This window comes from Aquarana catesbeiana, linkage group LG02, assembly GCF_042186555.1.
Source record: "Aquarana catesbeiana isolate 2022-GZ linkage group LG02, ASM4218655v1, whole genome shotgun sequence".
NCBI classification, from domain to species: domain Eukaryota; kingdom Metazoa; phylum Chordata; class Amphibia; order Anura; family Ranidae; genus Aquarana; species Aquarana catesbeiana.
The window spans coordinates 554,430,125-554,456,586 of NC_133325.1; the positions used below are offsets into that span (position 1 = coordinate 554,430,125).

At 42.8% G+C, this 26,462-nt stretch overlaps 1 protein-coding gene across 2 annotated transcripts in view; it reads right to left on the minus strand.

Annotated features, from left to right (window-relative positions):
• The window catches only part of CACNA1S (calcium voltage-gated channel subunit alpha1 S), a 243,247-nt gene that overhangs the window by 99,393 nt on the left and 117,392 nt on the right, over positions 1–26,462 (minus strand). For both annotated transcript variants that reach the window (XM_073615976.1, XM_073615975.1), the window contains exons 15-19: positions 25,673–25,787; positions 22,530–22,620; positions 14,917–14,986; positions 1,193–1,325; positions 323–452 (exon numbers count right to left, since the gene is read on the minus strand). In XM_073615976.1, the coding sequence (XP_073472077.1) occupies positions 323–452; positions 1,193–1,325; positions 14,917–14,986; positions 22,530–22,620; positions 25,673–25,787 (539 nt within the window). The remainder of the gene's footprint in view (positions 1–322; positions 453–1,192; positions 1,326–14,916; positions 14,987–22,529; positions 22,621–25,672; positions 25,788–26,462) is intronic.

A 26,462-nucleotide genomic window follows, 5' to 3' on the forward strand; every position in this document is an offset into this window, starting at 1 on the left:
GTTCACCACATGCTGGTAACAACCCATGCAATTCACACATACAAAGAAACCAAAACAAATAAGCTCAGAAATTAAGTTATGTGTAATATTGCACTTATACTTTTCCTATAGCTGGTTGTCTCTCTTTAAAGGGAACAAAAAAGTTGAAATCCCAGGACCATGCTGCCCTGCATTTGTGGTACATTCTAAAAACGATGAGCACCGCTGTTCTAGCCTAGGACTAGTAGCGTGCTGTGCACATTTTCTGTTACTACACATTATTTCTTCTACAATACTACTTTCAACTGCTACCTGTTTTCTATTACCAAGAGTGTAGCATCACCTTGTTGCGGAAAGATTCTGGTTGAATGGGATCCTCAGCAGCCAAAGAGATACTACTTAGTAAGATAAACAGCAGGATGAAATTGGTGAAGGTGGTGGCATTGATAATACGATGGCACAGTACTCTGATTCTGCAAAGGTTAAGGATAAAAATTATGACATAATACATATTCATGGTAAACAGTCAAAGATTTTGCATCTGGGTTGCAATACTTGTCTTTGTAAACCTCTGAAATGAAAAATAAACAAAGCATATCCTTCTATAGTGGGTAATAGCCTCAATCCAAACCACCAGTGTGATTTCTGTCTGCTCTCCCATTCCTCTGCTATCTGCATGAGTAACTTCTGCCAGGTAATGCCAGCATCAAAGAATCTTAAATGATGACCCTGCCCCCTCTCCAGCACACCAAAGGTGATTGACAGCTTCAGCTGTGCATGTTTCCCTCATAAGATTGTGTGAAGGGTGTATGTCCATGCCTTCCAGTGAGGTCTCAGTGTATGCTCAGCTCTCTTCTCTGTACTGTGCACTTTGTGACATCAGATCCCTGCCCCTTACCTGCTGGAGCTAAGAAATAGTCTTTGATCAGTGTGTTTTAGAAGGCTGCAGATAAACAGGTACAGGTTATGTAGGAGGCTCTGTTTCATCTTTCTGTCTTACCTGAGGCTATTCACTTCAGTGGGTAAATGTAAGGGCTTACAACCACCTTAAATAAGGGTTTAATGTAAAGGCTTACCTCTATGAGTATCACTTATGCTATGAATTATCCACAAACTTTTTATTTTTTTACCACAAGCCTTTCCTGAACACTACAGATATATACAGAGTTAGTACCAGTACTTTCCTGTTGTCCAGTGTAATAACAAAACTCACTTGTTGGTGGGGCTAAAAATGAAGAATGAGCTGGCCTCTGGCATTGGCACTGCCTTTTCTTTTAACTGTAGCTCCGCAAGAGGACGAGGGCGAGGACTTATTGGGATCTCTGGCTCTTCCTCCTCATCATCCCCTAACAAACAATGCAAAAACGTGGATGACGTTAAAGCCAAAAGTGAGTAAAAAAGAAGTGGAATGCAACATCAATATGACTAAAGAAAAAATTAACTATATGTTGATTTTTTCACATTAAAGTTGATCACCATCCAAACAGCTAAAATACACATATGGGAATTATCTAATCTGCCTCAGCATTTGTGGGGAGCTTATGTCCATAATGAGGATGGTATTGACACAGTCCCAAATTATCCACAATGTCTTGAAATGGATCTGGTCCACAAATATTCAGACAGAATAAAGGTGAATAAAGCACATGGACCAGATGGCATACGCCCATGGATTCTTAAAGAATTGAGCTTGGCATTTCAAAGCCATCATTTCTAATTTTTAGGAACTATTTAACCGCTTCAGCCCCGGAACAATTTACCGACATCCTGACCAGGCCATTTTTTGCGATACGGCACTGCGTCGCTTTAACTGACAATTGCATGGTCGTGCGACGTTGTACCCAAACAAAATTTATGTCTATTTTCCCCACAAATAGAGCTTTCTTTTGGTGGTATTTGATCACCTCTGTGGTTTTTATTTATTTTTTTTGCAAACAAAAAAAGAGCGAAAATTTTGAAAAAAACACAATATTTTGTACTTTTTGCTATAATAAATATCCAAAAATTAAAAAAAAAAAACAAAACAAATTTCTTCATCATTTTAGGCCGATATGTATTCTTCTACATATTTTTGGTAAAAAAAACTCGCAATAAGCATATATTGATTGGTTTGCACAAAAGTTTTAGCGTCTACAAAATAGGGGATAGATTTATGACATTTTTATTATTATTTTTTTTTTTACTAGTAATGGAGGTGATCTGCGATTTTTATTGGGACTGCAACATTGCCACAGACACATCGGACACTTTTGACACTTTTTTGGGACCAGTGACATTTATACAGTGATCAGAGCTAAAAATAGCCACTGATTACTGAATAACTGTCACTGGCAGGGAAGGGGTTAACACTAGGAGGCGATCAAGGGGTTAAATGTGTTCCCTAGATGTGTTCTAACTGTGGGGGGAATGTGGCTGACTAGAGGTGGAGAGAGATCATTGTTCCTACTTAGTAGGAGCACACAATCTCTCTCCTCTCCCCTGACAGAACTGGAATTTGTGTGTTTACACACACAGATCCCGGTTCTCGCTCTGTCACAAGCGATTGCGGGTGCCCGGAAGTCATCATGCCCGCAGGGCACACGCGGCGGGTCTGAGGACATGCTGCGTCTGCGCGCGCTGCCTGCTACAGTGTCTTAAAGAGCCCACGTACAGCTACGACGGCTCGCACAGGGGAGCCATCCTGCCGCAGTATAACTGCGGCTGCTGGTCAGGAAGGGGTTAATTGACTGGGATAGTATTACTGGATTGGTGTAGGGCCAATGTGGTGCCTATATTTAAAAAGGGATCAAAGTCTTTACCAAGTAACTATAGACCTGTTAGTTTAACTTCTATAGTTGGGAAGATACTGGAGAGTTTAATAAAAGACCACACAGATGAGTTCTTGCTGAAAAAAATATTTTAAGCAACAGACAGCATGGATTTACAAAATACAGAAGTTGTCAGACAAATCTGTTTTTATTTTATGAGGAGGTAAGTAAAACCTTAGTCAAAGGAGTGGCTGTGAATGTAAAGCCCTGGCCAAAAGTTTTGAGAATGACACAAATATTCATTTTCACAAAGTCTGCTGCCTCAGTTTTTATGATGCCAATTTGCATATACTCCAGAATGTTATGAAAAGTGATTAGATAAATTGCAATTAATTGCAAAGTCCCTCTTTGCCATGAAAATGAACTTAATTAAAAAAAAAACATTTCCACTGCATTTCAGCCCTGCCACAAAAGGACCAGCTGACATGTCAGTGATTTTCTTGTTAACACAGGTGTCAGTGTTGATGAGAACAAGGCTGGAAATCACTTTGTAAAGCTGATTGAGTTAGAATAACAGACTGGAAGCTTTAAAAGGAGGGTAGTGCTTGAAATCATTATTTTCATCATTGCATTGCACAAAAAGGGATTCACAGGCACGGATAGTGCTGCTACTAAGATTGCATCTAAATAAACCATTTATCGGATCATCAAGAACTTCAAGGAGAGAGGTTCAATTTTTGTGAAGAAAGCTTCAGGGCACCCAAGAAAGTCTAGCAAGCACCAGGACCATCTCCCACAGTTGATTCAGCTATGGCATCGGGGCACCACCAATGCAGAGCTTGCTCAGGAATAGCAGAAGGCAAGTGTGAGTGCATCTGCACGCACAGTGAGGCAAAGACTTTTGGAGAATGGCCTGGTGTTAAGAAGGGCAGCAAAGAAGCCACTTCTCTCCAGGAAAAACATTTGGGACACACTGATATTCTGCAAAAAGTACAGGCACTGTACTGCTGAGGACTGGGATAAAGTCATTTTCTCTGATGAATCCCCTTTCCGATTGTTTGGAGCATCCGGAAAAAACCTTGTCCGGAGAAGAAAAGTGGAGTGCTACGATCAGTCCTGTGTCATGCCAACAGTAAAGCATCCTGAGACCATTCATGCGTGGGGTTACTTCTCACCCAAGGGAGAATAAAGAATGGTACAAAAACATCCTCTGAGAGCAGGGGAGGGCTGGCAGCCTTAGGCCTAGGGGGCAAGTTCAGTCAAGTGGCCCACAGAGCCGGTGGTGGAAAAGTGATGGATCAGGGAAAACAGTCTAAGATTTTCCATGATCACAAAGGTGGGGGGAGGACAATGTGGCCCTCCAGAGCCCCTGGCAGGGGCTGATTGGCGACTTTTGGACTGGGGCAAGTATAACCCACTGGCCCATGATGGAGCGACTCGGCCCCACTCCCACCTGCCACTTTTGTCATCTACCTTTTCATTGCCAGAGCCGTTTTTGTGTTTTTTGCACACATGTTTAAAAAATCATTTTAGGCCTGAAGATTACACAAAACCTCCAAACATTATACAGTCAGGTCCCTAAATATTGGTAATGAAGAAAAATGCTCCTGCGCACAAGTGGATAGCCGAACAAGCGGTGTAAAAACACAGGCCTTGCTGCCCTCAAGGATGGGTGATCCTAGCAGACAACGAGAAAAGGGAAAGAAAGGGCGCACCAGCCATGTGCATTATCCTTCAGATAAAATTTATTAAAACTAATGATAAAAAGGGACTACTTACAAACAGTAGTGGAAGATCTCAAATGTATAAAACAGTCTTCAAATCACAGCATGCAGTCAAGGAGCAACAGAGCCCACCAGAGTTGCCGGAGGAGCTCACAAGAATCACTGCTGGCTGTCGCGTTTCGAGGGGAACATCCCCTCTTCAGAGCACAGCAGCCCTAAATATTGGGACAGCCACACAATTTAAAAATTTTTGGCTCTGTACACCACCACAATGGATTTGAAATGAAACGAACAAGAAATGCTTTAACTGCAGACTTTCAGCTTTAATTTGAGGGTATTTACATCCAATTCAGATGAACGGTGTAGGAATTACAACAGTTTGTATATGTGCCTCACAGTTTTTAAGGGACCAAAAGTAATGGGACAATTGGCTGCTCAGCTGTTCCATGACCAGGTGTGTGTTATTCAATCATCCCATTTACAATGAGCAGGTCCGGAGTTCATTTAATATAAATCTGCCCTCCAAAAATACAACTCCAGCCTCCTCTCTGCCAAGCAGACCTGGACCTCTCTGCTGCCTTTGATACGGTTGACCACCCCCTCCTCCTCAAAAAACTACACGCCTTTGGTCTCCGTGACTGTACACTTCGCTGGTTCTCTTCCTACTTATCCAACTGCACCTTTAGCATTTCTTATAACTCTACTTCCTCCTCTCCTCTTCCTTTCTCTGTTGGGGTCCCTCAGGGTTCTGTTCTTGGACCTCTACTATTTTCAATCTACACTGCCTCCCTGGGTCAACTGATAGCCTCCCATGGCTTCCAATACCACCTCTACGCTGATGACACCCAAATCTATTTCCCTACCCCTCAGCTCACTCCCTCTGTCTCCTCACGTATCAGTAATTTACTCTCAGATATATCAGTCTGGATGTCTCACCACTTCCTTAAACTCAATCTAGCCAAAACCGAACTTATAATTTTTCCTCCCCCATATGCCTCTTCCCCTGATCTCTCTGTCAAAATCGATGGCACAAATATAAGCCCATCCCCACATGCCAAGGTTCTAGGTGTAGTCCTAGACTCTGAACTCTCCTTCAAGCAACACATCCAATCACTGTCCAAATCCTGCCGCCTCAACCTCCGCAACATCTCCAAAATACGCCCCCTTCTAACCAATGACACAACAAAGCTCTTAATTCACTCGCTGGTCATCTCTCGCCTCGACTACTGCAACTCCCTTCTCATTGGCTTACCTCTACATAGTCTATCACCTCTTCAATCCATTATGAATGCCGCTGCCAGACTCATCCACCTTACCAATCACTCTGTGTCTGCCACTCCTCTCTGTCAATCCCTCCACTGGCTTCCGCTCGGCCAAAGAATTAAATTCAAAATTGTAACAACTACGTACAAAGCCATCCACAATTTCGCCCCCAGCTACATCACTAGCTTAGTCTCTAAATACCAACCTACTCGCTCTCTTCGTTCCTCTCAAGACCTCCTGCTCTCTAGCTCCCTTGTCACCTCCTCCCATGCTCGCCTCCAGGCCTTTTCCAAAGGCTCTCCAATCCTATGGAACTCCTTACCCCAATCTGTCCGCTTATCTCCTACTTTATTAGCCGATCCCTGAAAACCCTTCTCTTCAGAGAAGCCTATCCTACCTACACCTAACAACTGTATTTTCATTTTTTCCATCAGCTCATCCCCCACAGTTATTACCTTTTGTTTCCACTTGACCCTCCCTTCTAGATTGTAAGCTCTAATGAGCAGGGCCCTCTGATCCCTCCTGTATTGGTTTGTATTGTAAGTGTACTGTCTGCCCCATGTTGTAAAGCGCTGCGCAAACTGTTGGCGCTATATAAATCCTGTATTATAATAATAATAATTTCAAGTGTGCTATTTGCATTTGGAATCTGTTGCTGTTAACTCTCAATATGAGATCCAAAGAGCTGTCACTATCAGTGAAGCAAGCCACTATTAGGCTGAAAAAATAAAACAAACCCATCAGAGAGATAGCAAAAACATTAGGTGTAGCCAAATCAACTGTTTGGAACATCCTTAAAAAAAAAGAACGCATCGGTGAGCTCAGCAACACCAAAAGACCCGGAAGACCACGGAAAACAACTGTGGTGGATGACCGAAGAATTCTTTCCCTGGTGAAGAAAACTCCCTTCACAACAGTTGGCCAGATCAAGAACACTCTCCAGGAGGTAGGTGTATGTGTGTCAAAGTCAACAATCAAGAGAAGACTTCACCAGAGTGAATACAGAGGGTTCACCACAAGATGTAAGCAATTGGTGAGCCTCAAAAACAGGAAGGCCAGATTAGAGTTTGCCAAACAACATCTAAAAAAGCCTTCACAGTTCTGGAACAACATCCTATGGACAGATGAGACCAAGATCAACTTGTACTAGAGTGATAGGAACAAAAGAGTATGGAGAAGGAAAGGAACCGCTCATGATCCAAAGCATACCACCTCATCAGTGAGCATGGTGGTGGTAGTGTCATGGCGTGGGCATGTATGGCTGCCAATGGAACTTGTTCTGTAGTATTTATTGATGATGTGACTGCTGACAAAAGCAGGCGGATGAATTCTGAAGTGTTTCGGGCAATATTATCTGCTCATATTCAGCAAAATACTTCAGAACTCATTGGACGGCGCTTCACAGTGCAGATGGACAATGACCCGAAGCATACTACGAAAGCAACCAAAGAGTTTTTTAAGGGAAAGAAGTGGAATGTTATGCAATGGCCAAGTCAATCACCTGACCTGAATCTGATTGAGCATGTATTTCATTTGCTGAAGACAAAACTGAAGGGAAAATGCCCCAAGAACAAACAGGAACTGAAGACAGTTGCAGTAGAGGCCTGGCAGAGCATCACCAGGGATGAAACCCAGCGTCTGGTGATGTCTATGAGTTCCAGACTTCAGGCTCTAGGATTTGCAACCAAGTATTAAAAAGTGAAAGTTTGATGGATGATTGTTAATCTGTCCCATTACTTTTGGTCCCTTAAAAAGTGGGAGGCACATATACAAACTGTTGTAATTCCTACACTGTTCACCTGATTTGGATGTAAATACCTTCAAATTAAAGCTGAAAGTCTGCAGTTAAAGCACATCTTGTTCGTTTCATTTCAAATTCATTACGGTGCTGTATAGAGCCAAAAAGATTAGAATTGCGTCGATGTCCCAATATTTACGGACCTGACTGTATATTTCCTGAAAGCTGACACCAGTGGTCATCAACAGTGCCGGGACAAGGTCATTCGGTGCCCAGGGCGAAGATGAAAAACTGCGCCCCCCCGCTGTGAAAAGCTACAGTGCCTACAGACGATGGGATCTATAGTATTGCATCAGTGACAGTGCATTAACCCCCTTCCTGCAGCATATTACCGATACCATTGCTAATTAAGCAAACTCCACTCAGAGACTGCAGACATGATATAAGACAAGAGATGGTTAGAGACTGAGGACATGATGCAGGTGATAGTCAGAGACTGCAGACATGATAAAAGTGATCAATGCAGTCTCACCAGTGCCCATCAAATGCAGCCTACCACTTTGCCCATCAATGCCGCCTCACTGTGCCCATAATCGCAACCTCTGTGCCCATCAATGCCGCCTCACTGTGCCCATAATCGCAGCCACTCTGTGCCCATAATTGCAGCCTCACTGTGCCCATCAATGCCGCCTCACTGTGCCCATCAATGCCGCCTCACTTTACCCATCAATGCTGTCTCACTGTGCCCATCAATGCTGCCTCACTGTGCCCATCAATGCTGCCTCACTGTGCCCATAATTGCAGCCTCTCTGTGCCCATAAATGCCGCCTCATTGTGCCCATAATTGCAGCCTCTCTGTGCCCATCAATGCAGCATCACTGTACCCATCAATGCCGCCTCACTGTGCCCATAATTGTAGCCTCTCTTTGCCCATCAATGCAGCCTCACTCTGCCCATCAATGCCACCTCACTGTGCCCATCAATGCCGCCTCACTGTGCCCACCAATGCCGCCTCACTGTGCCCATAATTGCAGCCTCTCTGTGACCATAATCACAGCCTCTCTGCGTATAATCGCAGCCTCTCTGCGCATAATCGCATCCTCTTGGTGCCCATAATCGCAGCCTCTCTGCCCATAATTGCAGCCTCTCTGCCCATAATCACAGCCTCTCGGTGCCCATAATTGCAGCCTCTCTGTGCTCATAATCGCAGACACTCTGTGCCCATAATATCAGCCTCTTTGTGCCAATAGCAGCCTCTCTGTGCCTATGAATGCAGACTCACCATAGTCTGCCCTGGATCACACAGCGGACATCTCCCGCAGCGCTGTGTGTCACATGTGTGTGTGTTCGGGGGTGCCGTAACAAGGCCCCGCCCCTCTAAACTGGCTGGTGTGATAGGCGGAACACTGGTTCAATCTGCTATCACATGAGCCGGACTAGGGGGGCGGAACCTTGGTACCGAACACACACACAGACCCAGCTCCCTGACACACAGCGCTCCCGGTGCTGTGTGACAAACAAGAGGAGGAGGTGGAAGGGGAGCACTGCAGCCACAGATCAAAGCGGCCCCAAGCGCCCCCCTTCCTCCAGTAAATGGCCCCGCCCAGGGCATCCGTCCCTTCTGCCCACCCCTTGTACCGGCCCTGGTCATCAACCTTGTCCTCAGGGCCCCCTAACAGGGCAGGTTTTATGTATTACCTTGGGGGAGATGTAGACTAGAATACTGCAATCACTGAGCAGCAAATGATATCACCTGTGATGTATTTCAGTTATCTTGCAAACCTGGCCTGTTAATGGGCCCTGAGGACAGGGTTGATGACCACTGCCCTAAACAATAAAATAGTGGTAGTTCCAATTTTTTTTGTCACATGTTATTACCGCAAAGGTCTAGGAAATGCGAAATTTCTGTAAAAAAACAAACTAAAGTGAATTTTAGGGCAAACGCAATAAACTACCCATATTTTTGGTAATATATAAAAGACAAGGTTGCACTGAGTAAATTGATCCAACATATTAAACCTTAATTTTGTGTGAAAGGGCGACAAACTTCAGTACCCTATATTTTCAATAGGCAACACTTCAAAAGCCCCCTATAGGTATCAGTTTAGGGTTATGGAGGAGGTTTTGTGTTGCTCTCATTCTGGTGTGCATAGTTATATGTAACATTTGCATTGCAATCGACATTTTCAAGGGTAGTCACCCCTGACACATGCATTTACATTCGTACATGTGTATATGTGGGGGTGGGGGACTTTAAAATTTTTTGGGGGAGTAGGGTTTATGTGCTTGGGTGTAACTTTTTTTTTCCTTAAGATATTTTTTTCATCACATAGTCCCTATGTGATGATTTTTAAGGTGACAGGAGGTGGGATGAAGAGAAGGGGCCTGGAGTGCCAGTGGGGGACCCCAGAAGAAGAGTCTGGGCTGCTCTGTGCAAAACCCTTGCACAGAGCAGGTAAGTATGACAAGTTTGTTATTTTTATAAAAAAAAAAACAAAAATGAACGTTTACAACCTAATCTAGAATGCTAGGCATCAGTGACCAATGGCAACACATTAACCCCCTCCATGCTGCATATTCCAAATAGCATTGTAGATTAATTAGCCCCCCACCCAAAAAAATAAAAATAATAATTAACCACTTCAGTACGATCAAAGCAGTGCAGCAATTTTCAGCCGCTCACTCACCCACAGTAGTGGATGTCCCCACAGGTCCCAGCAGCACTCCTCCTCTTCCATCCTGCCTTCCGGCCTCTGATTGACGTCATGATGGGCGGGACGTAGGAAGCTCCTATCCGGCTGAGATCCCTGACAGGGAGGGAATGATGGTACACTTGCCGGGAAAAGAATGCAGGAGTGCATATTCCTACCGCTGCGCTGCAGCTCTGCAAACACAGTATTTGGTAGCGGCGGCCGGTGGCTGTACATAGTGTCTCTGGCCCCTTGTTAACCCAGCCCTGAGTGCAGCCCTTTTCCCAGGCATCAGAGCGGCCTGGGGGGAGATTGCCACCCTGCCCCCGAGCCCAGTCCACCCCTGTCTGACTGAAACTTCTCCCAACCATCCAAGAACAGTTTGGTGACATAAAAATGTCTTTTCCAGCATGATGGAGTACTTTGCCATAAGTGATAACTAAGTGGCTTTGGGAGCAAAACATCAAAATGTTGGGAAACTCCCCAGACTCTAATCCCATTGAGAACTTGTGGTCAATCCTTTAGAGGCGGGTGAACAAAACTCCCCCACAAATTCTGACAAACTCCAAGCACTGATTATACAAGAATGGGCTGCCATCAGTCGGTATGTGGCCTAGAAGTTGATTGACAGCATGCTAGAGCGAATTGCAGAGGTCTTGAAAAAAGGGTCATCACTGTAAATATTGACTCTTTGCATAAATCTAAAGCGGAGTTCCACCTAAAAATGGAAGTTCCACTTTTCGGAATCCTCCCCCCTCCAGTGTCACATTTGGCATCTTTCACGGGGGAGGGGGGAGCAGATACCTGTCTAATCCAGATATTTGATCCCACTTCTGGGCATAGATAGCCGCAGTATCCATGGATATCTATGCCATGTCCGGCACCTCCTCCGTCCCCCCGCTGTTTTCTGGGAGACACACAGGTCCCAGAAGACAGCAGGGACCAGTGGGATTGTACAGCGCGACTCGTGCATGCACAGTAGGGAACCAGATTGTGAAGCCACAAGGCTTCACTTCCTGAATCCCTTATCGCCTCCACCTGAGAACCGAGGGACAGATCGGCTTCGGGTTCCGACATCGCGGGCACCCTGGACAGATAGGTGTCCATATTTTAAAAGTCAGCAGCTGCAGCATTTGTAGCTGCTGGCTTAAAAAACAATTTGGGGGAACTCCGCTTTAATGTAATTGTCAATAAAAGCCTTTGACACTTATAAAAATAATTGTAATTATACTTCAGTATACCATAGTAACATCTGACAAAAATATCTAAAAAGACTGAAGCAGCAGACTTTGTGAAAATTATTATTTGTGTCATTCTCAAAACTTTTGGTCAGGGCTGTAGTATACTTGGATTTTGCTAAAGCATTTGACACAGTTCCCCACACATGGCTAATGTGTAATGTAAAGTTTACAAACTTGGAAAAATCAGTTTGTAAATGGATAGAAAACTGGCTAAAAACCGTATTCAGAGTAGTGGTTAATGATTCATACTTTGAATGGTCTAGGGTTGTTAGTGGTGTACCCCAAGGTTCAGTGTTGGGGCCCTTATTTTTTTACTATATTTATAAATGATATAGGGTCTGGGATTAAAAGTACTATTTCAGTATTTGCAGATGACACCAAGCTATGCAGTGGAATAACATCCTTACAGGATGTCTCCATCTTACGAGCCAACCTCAATGCACTGTTTAATTGGGCAGCTATGTGGCAAATGAGGTTTAATGTTGATAAATGTAAAGTTATGCACTTGGGGGCTAAGAATATGCATGAATCATACATACTAGGGGGAGTACAACTTGGGAGAATCATTGGTGGAGAAGGATCTCGGTGTTTTGGTAAATCATAAGTTTAATAATGGCATGCGCAATGCCAAGCTGCGGTTTCCAAAGCAAGCAAAATCCTTTATTGTATTAAGAGAGGTATAGACTCTAGAGAGAGAGAGATTTTATTTTACCCCTATACAAATAATTAGTAAGACCTTATCTGAAATATGCAGATCAGTTTTGGTCACCAGTTCACAAAAAGGATGTGGAGAAAGTGCAGAGAAGTCAACCAGACTGATAAGAGGCATGGAGGAGCTCAGCTATGAGGAAAGATTAGAGGAACTGAATTTATTCTCCTTGAGAAGAGGAGATTAAGGGGGGCTATGATCGACATGTATAAATACATAAGTGATCCATATAGTGAACTTGGTGTTGAGTTATTCACTTTTAGGCCATAACAGAAGACAAAGGGGCACTCTTTATGCCTGGAGGAAAGGAGATTTAATCTGCAAACATGAAAAGCTATTTCACAGTAAGAGCTGTGAAAATGTGGAATAGACTCCCTCAAGAGCTGGTCCCAGCCAGCTCAGTAGATTTCTTTAAAAAGGGCCTAGATTCTTTCCTAAATGTACATAATATAACTGGATACTAACATTTATAGGTCAGGTTGATCCAGGGAATATCATATTGCCTCTTGGGGGATCAGGAAGGAATATTTTTCCCAGCTGGAGCAAATTGGATCATGATTTGCTGGGTTTTTGTGCCTATCTCTGGATCAACTGTGGGTATAGGATTGTGTATATAGGATTGTCATTTCTTTTTCCCTTTTATTGGTTGAACTAGATAGACTTGTGTCTTTTTTCAACCAGACTAACTATGTAACTATGTAATGTAACTATGTAATTTGTAAGTCTGTCTAGCCACAAGTGTGGTTCATAAACCTCTGCCATACAACACACCTAGGGGTCAGACACCACCTTTTGCCACCTATTTAAACTCCTACTATATCCACGTGTAGCACTCTCTACCAGAAGCTAGGTCCTAGTAAGGGTTGTTTTACTAGGTTTTTTTTTAGCACAGGCAAATTTAGGCAGGCCTATTCTGCAAGCTAGGCCTGTCTGTTTTGATCTGGGGTCTGGGAGTGGTTAGAGTAGCAGTGTGTGTGATCACCTGCATTTCACTTCTGAGGCGCCTTCCCTGCTTCCAGGGAGAACGTTCTGGAAGAGGAGGCTGGGCCTAGAGCTGGAGTGGCAAGCAGCACATGTAGGAGCTCTGACCATTTCCTAACTGGCATTGGCAGGGGGTGCGCCTCCTATATATGCTGAGGTCACATGCTGCTGGGGAGGAGTAGTCGACTGGGTGACGTGAGGAATGGAGTGCTAGACAGCCACAGGACTGCACCCCCATCTGGGGGGGGGGGGTGGGATTGCAGGAGGAGGCCTGGGGAGAACTGTGAGGGAACAGTGCCTTTACACAGTCACTGGCAATGTCTCTGTCACCACACGGTCGGTGGCAGGGAACTCCTGGAGTAGAGGGGCAGGAAAAGCTGTTGGAACGCATGGTCCGGGAAAGTTCCTCATCAAGGACTCAGGGCTGGAAGGTTGGAAGGTCGGTGAGTGTTACCACAGTGGATGACTGGAACATGTGCCAGGGATTCTGTAAGGGAATTCTGCTTCTACACGGTCACTAGCAGCACGGTCTTTATCATGCACACGGTGGATGGTGAAGAGTCCTGGATCAGAGAATAGACTGTGGGGATGTGTGTGTGTCAAATGAGTGTGGCCGGGAACACATGATTTGCAAGTTGGACTGGCTGGGAGCAGTAGTCCATTTCCTAAAACATAGACTTTAACCTACTAGGCTTCCGGGGAGAGGTTCTGCAGGCCTCAGGCCTATTGGCAGCGAGTCACCAGAGCCAGTAGAGGGGCTTATTCAGAGTGAGTTCTTCATACCCATTAGAAGAGGATGTGTTATACCTTAAACGTAATTACAAGTTGTGCAGGAGGAAATGAAGAGTGCAAGGAGAAGCAAGTTTGGGTAGGTGGTGAAAAGAACTAAGACCATTGCTTTTACATGGTCAAAAGTGATGTTTCTGTCCCTCACACGGTGATGGATGGAGAAATCTTAGTAACAGCAGTCTGCATGGAGATGCAGGAAGCAATAGTCTGCATAGGAGATGCAGAGGGAGTAACAGTTTGCAGGGAGCTGCAGGAGAAGATTTCTACTTAGTCAAATGTTCACATTCAATCTTCAGGCTCTAAATATGATCAAAGTATATTGAAATCTGTAAATATGATGGCAATGATTAATTTTATGGGTATCCCATATCCCAATGCCTATCCAAGTTGTACCCCCAATAAAACAACAAAAACAAAGCTTGCAAATGACTGTTCATTGTCTCTGGAAAGGATGCGTGAAGTCTGGCAGTGGGGTGATGTGGCGGATTGTTTGTCAGTAGTGCTAACACCATGGCTACACACACGCCATTACAAGGGCAGTCACGCAACCATCACTCCAAGCTCTTCTACCTTGGCCCTTACTTCTGCATCCTCCTGAAGCCCATCATGATGTACTTTATGATAGATGGCATCTACATAGGAATAAATAGTAGTTTTGCTCATATTTGCAGAAGAACTAACAGACCCACTAGAAGAGTTTCAGCAGAGAATGTGTGGCTCCCAGTGGACTGCACAGCATTAATCTGGCATGTATCCTACATCCTGCATGTATCAACATCTAGGTGCTTTTCTGTTTTATAGTACCTCTTAAGTGATATTTTTGCATCATAAAAACATAAATGGATGCTTAACCATGTGCTAAGCCCTGTCTGATATAACATTAATATAACAAAATTAAAAAAAAATACAAAATATAACATGCATACATTATAAATAAGGTAATAAATACATAAGTAAAGTGTGTATAGGATTGTATATATTCTCTTCATTTGAATGACATCATACATTTTTATGTGTATTAGAATACAGAAAAAAGAATCCAGCTTCTGTCTTACCTGGGAAATCTGCAGAGGGATAAGGATCCTTTATTTCATTGACATTAGACTCAAATTCATCTATCTTTAGCTGTAAGAAGAGAGAAAGGCGGATATGAATATTAACGTGGGGCCCTGATTTCAAATTTTTTCAAATAGAAAATGTCCATCAATATATTTATTAATCTGTTCTTGGTTATTATTTGCCAGTTGTAACTCAAATTGTTTTAGGTCAAGTATGCACCAGAATTATTTGCTACAGGGTGAAGTGCAAAAAACTGATGGTGCGATGCAAGTTAGCTCAAAGGTAGTGACAAGGACACTGGCATTTTTGACAAGTATTTTCTATCCTTGCTGGGAATATTCTTATGCCCCGTACACACGGTCGGACATTGATCGGACATTCCGACAACAAAATCCTAGGATTTTTTCCAACGGATGTTGGCTCAAACTTGTCTTGCATACACACGGTCACACAAAGTTGTCGGAAAATCCGATCATTCTGAACGCGGTGACGTAAAACACGTACGTCAGGACTATAAATGGGGCAGTAGCCAATAGCTTTCATCTCTTTATTTATTCTGAGCATGCGTGGCACTTTGTGCATCGGATTTGTGTACACACGATCGGAAATTCCGACAACGGATTTTGTTGTCGGAAAATTTTATAGCCTGCTCTCAAACTTTGTGTGTCGGAAAATGTGTGATGGAGCCTACACACTTGTCGGAATTTCCGACAACAAGGTCCTATCACACATTTTCCGTTGGAAAATCCGACCGTGTGTACGCGGCATAAGCCTGAAAAACAAGAACACTAACGCAGCCACAACATCTAGGGTATGGTAAACTACAATATATTACATTTTTGTTCAAAGGTTTGTAGCGCCCACCACCTTTAGGTGGGTGCTAGTAGGTAACTATTAGGTAAATTGCCAGTGCCTTACCCTGTTGGTTCAGGCCTGGATGGTTAAATTGGTTGGGAGATTTGATAGAATAGAGGAGGAGTGATAGAATAGGGGAGGGTGTGGCCACCTACACTCTGCCCTGCAAGATTTCCCTTACTTTCCTTGAAATGTTCTGAAAGGTGGGCGGATTGGGGAGCAGAGTGGCAGGTAGTTCATAAAGACTGCTCTGAGCCAATCATTGTTTTGTTTGGACAGAGGCGGGACTGTTATAAAAGTTAAGGTCACATGCTTCCTGGGGGTTGGAGATGGGAACTGAATCCAGAGAAGCAGCAGAAATGTAACCAGCAAAGAGCAGGCTTGAAGGCCTGGGGGTGTTGAGACCCTAGTGCTGGATAGCAGAAACTAAACCTGAAGGCCTGAGGGTTCAGAGACCTCAATGCTGGATGGTTCAACAACACCAATTCACCACAAGAAATTCCTGGAGAAACGGACCAGGCATCTTAAGCTGGGATGCGCCGGACCATGCGGAGCAGGAAGTAGCTGCCAAATGGAAGGAGTAGACTGGGATCGGCTTTCTGTGGCAATCATGGGCTGTCGGCGGGAGAGAGCAAGGGAGTGCAACCCAGTAGTACTCATTCATCCAGAACTTTCCTGAACTAATACGGGAGGACAGCAGGAGTCAAGCAGGAGTCAAGATAGGCAGGTGAGGCCTGGGGCTACCAGCATCCATGTACCACTATGTCTTTCAGAGGGGCATTGGTCAGTTCATTATAGGATTATAGGAGAGGACACTGGATACATTAAGGAACCAAAGATTAAGAGGCAGCTCATATTTCCCTAAGAAATCCTGTAACATATTGCAATCAGAGAGAATAAAGTTCTTTGTTTAAAAGTTATCGAACTGTCTGCTGATGTAATTTGTGCAGGGGTGGAAGAACGGATGCAGTTAACAGAAAGGTATGAACACACCCAGCAGCTCCCAAGGGAGTAGTGCGCTACAGGTTTAATTAACCACTTAAGCCCTGAACCATTTTGCTGGCCAAAGACCAGAGCACTTTTTGCGATTCGGCACTGTGTCGCTTTAACTGACAATTGCGCGGTCTTGCGACGTGGCTCCCAAACAAAATTGACGTACTTTTTTTTCCCACAAATAGAGCTTTCTTTTGGTGGTATTTGATCACCTCTACAGTTTTTATTTTTTGCGCTATAAACAAAAAAAAGAGCGACAATTTTGAAAAAAATGCATTATTTTTTACTTTTTGCTATAATAAATATCCCCCAAAAAATATATAAAAAAACTTTTTTTTCCCTCAGTTTAGGCCGATACGTATTCTTCTACATATTTTGGTTAAAAAAATCACAATAAGCGTTTATTGATTGGTTTGTGCAAAAGTTATAGCGTCTACACAATAGGAGATAGTTTTATGGCATTTTTATTAATATTTTTTTTTTTTTACTAGTAATGGTGGCGATCAGCGATTTTTATTGTGACTGCAACATTATGACGGACACATTAGACAATTTTGACACATTTTTGGGACCATTGGCATTAATACAGCGATCAATGCTAAAAAGTTGCATTGATTACTGTAAAAATGTCACTGGCAGTGAAGGGATTAACCACTAGGTGGCGCTTTAGGGGTTAAGTGTGTCCTAGGGAGTGTTTCTAACTGGGGGGGGGCTGTGTGTGACACTACACTGATCGGCACTCCTGATCACAGGGAGCAGAGATCAGTGACAGTGTCACTAGGCAAAACGGGGAGATGCTTGTGTACATTAGCATCTTCCCGTTCTTCCTCACCCTGAGACGATCGCGGGTATCTCCGCGATCACGGTCACTGAGCTCCCGGCGGGTGCGCCCGCAAGCCACCTCTTAAAGGGCAACGTACAGGTACGTTAATCTGCCTGTACGTGCCCTTCTGCCACAGTATGTCTGCGTGAGGAGGTTGGGAATCGGTTATGCTTCAAACAGGTACACCTACATACAGTTTTTCTGCATGCCAGCAACTGCAATTAGGACAAAGCTGACACAGAGGTAGGATAGGCTTCAACCTCGGGTGCTAGCCCTGGTCCTGTTTCAGTTTACTTAATATGTTTTAACTACACTTGTATACAGTGGCATATTTAGGTTTTGTGCTGGCCTAGGCCTGAGTAAACTCATGCACCCCCGAATTAAATATGAACCATCCCTTCCTGTCAAGGTCACACTCCTTCCTGTTGGCTATGGGGCAGGAAATTAAGGGTAATTTCTGCAATGGGACAGGGATGGCAAAAAATAAAAGGACAGGGGCTTTAACCCTCCCTTACTCTATCCAAAATTAAGAAAAAAAGTGCTGCCTATAGTTTTCTTTAAGCACAAATTTCTGCTAAATTTATGGAGAGAACTAAGAAGATAAAACAATGCCAGTGGTGCAGCAGAAAACATATAGCACAGTGATGAAGGTCTGTGGTCCAGGCATTGAGCAGAGGAAGGATTGGGGGCAGGAACAAATAAATCCATCTGTTTATTTTTCACATCCGCAATCAACAGAAATAAAATTAAGATTCCTTAATATGTACAACTGACACAAGCAAAGGATTGCAGGAGAGTCCTACTACCTACCTGCCAGGTACACAGTGCCTTTAAAAAGTATTCATACTTGTGACTGTAGTCACTTTGGGTGGGGGACTGGTGGAACCCAGAATTCCTTTGAGAGGTTGGAAAACCCTTGTTTCAGCTCCCCATGCACCTCCTATGTCTAAGTCACTCTGTGTCTATTAGGGGCACAGGGTGACCAAGAAAATAATGGACATTAAGAATGTGGCTTGGATTACTTAAAATGGAACATTAATATTTATCCACAATATCTCCCAGGAAACATACAAAGACTATTCCTGGTTTGATTGATTCTGAACTATACATGTTAATTGAAAGAGCTGGTCACCTTGGCCTTTTGGTGACGGTCAGTCTGCTACTGGGGACTCCTGCTATTGTCCATTTAAAAAGGTGTCCTGTGTTTATACTTATGATAAAGAGGATTGTGTCTTCTGAGCTAGAAGACGGCAAAGCTGACCTGAAAGTTCAAACCTCTGAGTTACCTAGGCTGGTTAAATGATTAGTTGATTAGCTCATGTTAATTTATGTTTCTAGTTACAGTTTGTATTGTTAGCATAATATGATCAGGAGGGGGAACCTCCTTTTCAAGTGTATAAAAGTCTGTATTCTTGTTCTAATAAAAATCTGTGTTCCAATTTGTAACTGAGCTAGTCTCGCCTGTTTTTTAGATACAATATGTGGCTGTAATATCTGATATCTGATGTTCAGACTGGAGGAGGCTGTATACTGACGGAAGCACTCAAGCGGAGTATGACGGGGTTCTACGACAATACCCCTTGAAATTTTCCGCATTTTTGTCACGTTACAACCAAAAACGTAAATGTATTTTATTGGGATTTTATGTGATAGACCAACACAAAGTGGCACATAATTGTGAAGTGGAAGGAAAATGATACATGGTTTTCAAATTTTTTATAAATAAATATCTGAAAAGTGTGGCGTGCATTTGTATTCAGATCCCTTTACTCTCATACCCCTAACTAAAATCTAGTGGAACCAATTGCCTTTAGAAGTCACCTAATTAGAAAAAAGTCCACCTGTGTGTAATTTAATCTCAGTATAAATACAGCTGTTCTGCGAAGCCCTCAGAAGTTTGTTAGTGAACCTTAGTGAACAAACAGCATCATGAAGGCCAAGGAACACACCAGACAGTTTAGGGATAAAGTTGTGGAGAAGTTTAAAGCAGGGTTAGGTTATAAAAAAGTATCCCAAGCTTTGAACATCTCACAGAGCACTGTTCAATCCATCATCCAAAAATGGAGAGTATGGCACAACTCCAAACCCTTCCAAGACATGGCTGTTCACCTAAACTGACAGGCCGGGCAAGGAGAGCATTAATCAGAGAAGCAGCCAAGAGGCCCATGGTAACTTTGGAGGAGCTGCAGAGATCCACAGGACAACTATTGAAGAAAGCCATAAGAAGTCTTGTTTGCAGTTTGCGAGAAGCACACAGCAAACATGTGGAAGAAGGTGCTCTTGTCAGATGAGACCAAAATTGAACTTTTTGGCCTAAAAGCAAAATGCTATGTGTGGCAGAAAACAAACAGTGCACATCACCTTGAACACACCATCCCCACCCTGAAATATGGTGGCGGCAGCATCATGTTGTGGGGATGCTTTTCTTCAGCAGGGACAGGGAAGCTGGTCAGAGTTGATGGGAAGATGGATGGAGCCAAATACAGGGGCAATCTTAGAAGAGAAACTGTTATGCCGTGTACACACGAGCGGAATGTCCGTCAGAAAAAGTCAGATGGGAGCTTTTCATCGTATATTCCGACCAGGTGTATGCCCCATCGGACTTTTTCTGTCGAAAATTCAGACGGACTTAAATAGAGAACATGTTCTAAATTTTTCCGACGGAACTAATTACTATCGGGAAATCCGCTCGTCTGTATGCTGTTCCGACGAGATTAGTAGAAGGAGCCCAAAGGGTGGCGCACTGGTTATTGCACTTCCTTTTTCTAGTCCCGTCTTACGTGTTGTACATCACCGCGTTCTTGACGGTTGGACTTTGGTGTGACCGTGTGTATGCAAGACAGCTTGAGCGGAATTCCGTCTGAACTCCGACGGAGAAATCTTCAGAGTTTATTCCAACGGCAAAACCGCTCGTGTGTACGCGGCATTAGAGTCTGCAAAAGACTTAAGACTGGGGCGCAGGTTCACCTTCCAGCAGGACAATGACCCTAAACATAGTTACAATGGAATGGTTAAGATCAAAGCATATTCATGTTAGAATGGCCCAGTCGAAGTCCAGACCTAAATCCAATTGAGAATCTGTGGCAAGACTTAAATTGCTGTTTCACATACTCTCTCCATCCAATCTGACAGAGCTTGAGCTATTTTGCAAAGAAAAATGGGCAAAAACTTCACTGTTCAGATATACAAAGCTGGTAGAGACATACCCAAAAACACTTGCAGCTGTAATTGCAGTGAAATGTGGTTCTACAAAGTATTGACTTAGGTGGGCTAAATACAAATGCACGCCACACTTTTCAGATATTTATTTGTAAAAAATTTGGAAAACCATTTATCATTTTTTTGTTCTACTTTACAATTAGACCAACACAAAGTGGCACATATCACATAAGATACCAATAAAATACATTTACATTTTTAGTTGTCACATGACAAAATGTGGAAAATGTCAAGGGGTATGAATAATTTTTCAAGGCACTGTATGTGACCATGTCAGTGTCCCTTGTGTCTGCACCATCCCTAGATTAAAAGCTCTTTGGCAGCAAGGTAAGTGCCATGCAAGTTTCAACCAAATACTGTAGCTTTCCTTCTACCCTGGGTACCCCATAGATTAACAGTAGCTGATATCTATGGTAAGTCACTATAATATATAGCAACTCCTCTGCCAAAGGCAAATAAATGAGAAGAAGATTTCCTAATATTTAACTGCCATATGCATTATTGCAAGCTCGAAAGCCCTCAGGGGTTTCTAGTATATACAGTATATATATTAGATTGTTATCACCCAAAGGTTTTCAGGAAAGTCTTACTACCTACCTCCTAAGTGTAGCTGACCATCTCAGTCTCCCTTGCGTCTGCACCATCCCTACTACCAAGATTGGAAGCCCCGTGGCAGCTAGGTAGTTGTCCTGCAATTTCCACTGAACTGGTGTGGTTTTCCTTTCAGCCTGAGTACTTACAGCCTGCCTAGCTGCCTTCACATGTCTCCACTGCACCTCTCCCGACCTGGGGTCTCCTCACACAGTGGAGAGCTCCTCCCCCTTCACTCTACTGGCCAGCGCCCATCAGCTGACTTTCTTCTCCAGATAGTTTCAGCCTCTCGACATGACATCTGTCTCTCTCTAGCTGAGAACTCAGGTTAGAGGTCCGCTGTGATGGTACGACAGTCAAAACTAGAAGCAGCGCCCCCCCACAGTTGCGGAATGCCAGTCGCCCGCACAACAACTTATTGGTTGTGGTCCAACGCCCGGGCCCCCTAAATATGTATGGGCTGTCCCCCCCTAATGGCAGCCCTGCCAATATCATCATACTGGCTTATGGGGGCGCCAGACAGATTTGCCTCCCGGCCCAGTCTAAAAGCCTAAAAGTATAGCGCAAGTCAGCGGGGACTCTTTTTGTGTCACTCCCCTGCAAAGTGCTGCCCCAAGATACAGCGTTGCTGGTATAAGCATGTAGTTATATGGCCAGATTCTCGTGTTTTCCCATTGACCAAATAGTGGTAACTATGGTCAGCAGACAGCAGTTGTCTTGTACCCTGCGCTGACCACGCCACTGTATTAGCAGAAAAACAAACACCATCTGCTTTGTGTGGTAAGTGTATGTTGCCATTTTTACCTAGGGCATCTGGGGACCTTGTCCTGGCATTGGTTTCCAGTTACTTCCTGCTAACAAATATCATTAAACCTCAAATACATGCATTTTCAATGTTGATTCGAAAAACATCTTTTCCTTATTTCCACCACTAGATGTCCTCATTAAAGCAAAAATCAGAATTGTGAAGTAACAAGCGAACCTCTGAAGGAGAGCACATTTGAAATTCATACTTTTTGCATTTAAAATTTCTAAAACACCATACTTATCAGATACCAATATTAAAATTGACAGCTAAAAGCAATTGTCTGGCCTTTAAGAGGTATCTGTTCCAAAATTGTGGCTTACCCTGGCTGTAGTAGGTATTCCTTCTCCTTTGGCTTTTTGTTCTTTCTTTGCTAAGAGAAGCTTTTCTTCCTCTGTTTTGTCTGGATTTGCCCTGAAAAGGATAACATAACTATTTCAGTTTATATTGTAAGTATAAATAAAAGTATATTTAAAGCCAAAACATATTTTTTAGTCATGGATAGAGTAGGGAAGGGCTAGAACCCCTGTCAAGCCAAGTTTTTATTGCTGTCAGTGTGCCCTAATGATAGTTGTTCACAAGAGCTGATTATGATAGGAAAGTCAAATTTTGAGTTATCACAAGAGCCAGAAGTAAGGGTGAAATCTTCTAGTGGGGGACACTTGTTACAGCAACAACTATATAAGAAGGAATTCCACTTATTTTGAAGAGATTTCCTATTAGATCCTGTTGTGCCTATCCATACCCCCCAATTTTCTGAGATGCGAATGAGGGACCCTTGTTAGCAAAAGTATGTAGGTATATGGCACACTCGCTGCCATGCCCCACTTTAAGGAGAAAAAAAATGATTGGTAAACCCACAAGTGCTTTTACTTCTATTCCCACTTCTATTGCCACTTCTATTCCTTCATATTGGCTTTTGTAATTTACAAATGCAGCAATTTAGAAATTGGATTTAGCACTGGGAAACACTTTTTGAACTATAAGTGGTGCATTTTATATATAACTATATAGTTCAGACCAAAATGAGGAGGGAAGGGACTATATTCCAAATCAGGGACATAGGAGCTATGCCTACCCAACAGGAAGTGAGGATAATTGTCTCTAGTGGGACAGGGATGGCAAAGAAACCATGGCTTTAGGTGTTCTTTAAATGAATACATAAAATATTAAAAAGGGCCCATAAAGTTTTAAAAGGCAGGAATGGAATACTAGTGGGACTTGGTGCCTAAAGGCTGAAATCAGCCCAGGCTTTAATTTCCATACCATTTCTGCATTAAAAACTTTAGGATCTTCCATATGCTAAGGAACATCATGATGATTCCAGTAACAGCAAAGTCGTGTACCTATACAGGGGGGAGGGGTGACACTAGATCCCCTCAATCACCCTGCACATTACTGCTATGCTGGGTCCCTGCAAAGCTATAGATTGTGCTGCACTTGCGTAGCAATAATGTGCCTGGCAGTCCTGTCAGACCTCAGATAGTTTGGCACTGACTGAGTCAAAAAAGTTCTCCTAGGCTCCTCCTCAGTTTTGATGTGTCATATAACACAGTTGAAGGAAGCCTGCCAGGTCTGAGGGTGTTCTGTAGGTCTTATTTGCTAAGGGAGGGGTAGATTTGCTGGTTAAGGAAAGGATTTTTGCTGGTAGTGGGGCTATGGGGGCTTGCAGAAGAAGAGTAGATTTTTGCTGGTGGAGGGAGGTAGGTTTTTGGTATGTAGAGGGTGGTTGGATTGTGGGGGGGGGGGTTCTTTGAGGGGTGGAACAAAATAAAATTTGGTCACTACATGCGCTGCTGTTAAACCCTTGAATTTAGTTGATAATAAAAGAAATTGGACTTAGGCCTCATCCAAGCAATCTGAGCAAAACTAATAGAAATAGCCAGGGAAGGACCCCCAGTATCCTACAATGATGAACTATATCGACCACAGAAAGGAGACATTAAGATAAAAGTAATTTTTATTAGAAAAAGATTAAAAGGTTGGAATAAAACCCAACAGAGAAATATATATAAAAAACATGCAAATAAAATAAATGTTTTTCTAATTTGTATATGTTATTTTATTTGCACGCTTTTTTATATATTCCTCTGTTCGGTTTTATACCAACTTTTTAATCTTTTTCTAATAAAAAATACATTTATCTTACATGTCTCCTTTCTGTGGCCCATAAAGTCCATCATTGTAGAATAATGGGGGTCCCGCTGGCTATTTCTATTAGCTTTCCTTGAATTTAGTTATCTTTAGCATGCCATCAGCTAGTAAACCCTTTGTTTTTGTTTTTTTTTTATTATTTTAACCAACTTGCTTATATATCCAATGTTCAGATAAATTTTAACTGGATGTTATGCTATTGCAGTGGTATACCAAGCAAAACTTAACTGGTAGCAGCAATGTGGATGTTGTCACTGTTCCATACCCCTTTACAATAACATGTGTGCTGTACATGAACCCATCAGAACCTACAAAAACCTTTCTTAATTGGGCTGATAATAAAAATTATAGCAAATGAAAGCAGATCTGTTATCAAGGTAGCCTATTCAACTCCCTTGTTTTTGGGGTTCATTTACTAAAGGCAAATAGGCTGTTCACTTTGCAAGAGAAGTTGTACTGTGCAAGAGAATTGTCCCCAGAGCTTAGTGAATGTGGTGCAAGAATATCCAATTAGGTGCAAAGAAAATAAAAAATAAAAAAACAGCATTTTTGCTAGCACATGATTGGATGATGGAAGTTGGCAGAGCTTCCCTACATTCAGTAAGCCCTGGGGAAACATTCCTTTCAAAGTGAAAAACTGCCTTAAGTAAATCAACCCAATTGCTTGCTTAATCAAACTACTCTGTTTGAATCATCAGTATAACTTACAGGCAGCTGGCATTTTCAGAAATAGGTCAGCAATGGCAGCCACCATATAACTCTTACTACAGTTTGGTGGGGTAATCAGAAGTAACCTTTTGGCAGTGAGCACACTACGGAAAGCTGATTTCTGACTGAATGCTGCAGGTTGCTATACTCTCTTACTGCGTACACTCTCTTATGAATGAGTCAACTTGTTTCTTACAAGTACTGCTGCAGAACATGTCTGAATTTGTGCATGCCTCGGACATCTGCCAGCTTGAATACTGGTGACACATACATGTCTGACGATCACATTTCAACTCAGTGCCATCTCTTAGACATTCCATTTATACACTGTAGATGCCAAATGCTTAACAGCTTCTTGCCTGAAGGTTTTCATCCATAATGACCGGAGCCTTTTTTAAGGTTAGTCTAAAAAAGACTTTTATTTTTGGTGAGACAGATCTTCAAGTGACAGCAGAGTTGTATGTTTTGCTTCCGTTTTTAATAGCAATTACAAAGTTGTACCATGTTTAAAAATGTAGGACAACTATGTCTTCCTTCACAAAAAAAAGTCAGCTTACGGTTTAATGCTTGAGAAAGTTTACATAAAAAAAATACACCTTCTGACCTTGCCAATTTCTTGCGTTTGCGTTCCTCCGCTTTTGCCTTCTGTGCAGAAGTGAGATTTTCAGCCTCTGCTAGGTTATCAACGGCAATAGCAAGAAATACATTCAGTAAGATATCTGTTTTTATAAGGTTAAGGATAATTTAAAAAATATCATGGGGCCACAAATCTTAAAATGTAAGGCACCTTGCTATAATAAATCTGGCTAGACAGATAATTGTGAAATTTCACAATTGTGTATGTAAAATCACAATTTTTCCACCCTATTTATTAAAATTCTGTTAAACCTAAACATATTCTTTTATCATTCATTTGCTTTATGAATTCTAAAATACCTAGACATCTTCACAGAAATCTATTTATGCTAGAGAGAATACACCTAGCATGGCCTCCCATTTAGATTTTATATTGTGTCTATATAGCTATAGTCATACTGAGTTGTGTACAGACCTTCAAACATCAACACAGTTTGAGCCTAACTTGTTTTAAGTATAATATATCACCATAATCCTCCTACTGAATGGCAGTGATTGATGGCAGCACCTGCAGCCCATGTATTTTTCTGACTCACTGTCCCTCAAACCCTTCTTAAACAAGGTTCGGAACGATAGTACTATATGTTAGTGTAGCACCCTCTAGATTACTTGATGTAAATAGGTTAGTTATAGTATAGAAAAATTTGGCCTGGCTAAGAGCCAGGCCTGGGTTGAATCTGGTTCAGGGCTGAGTGATTCAGGGAGGCTAGGTTGACTCAGCAAGCATCACCTCTGATAACTCTCCCTGCTCTCTGAAA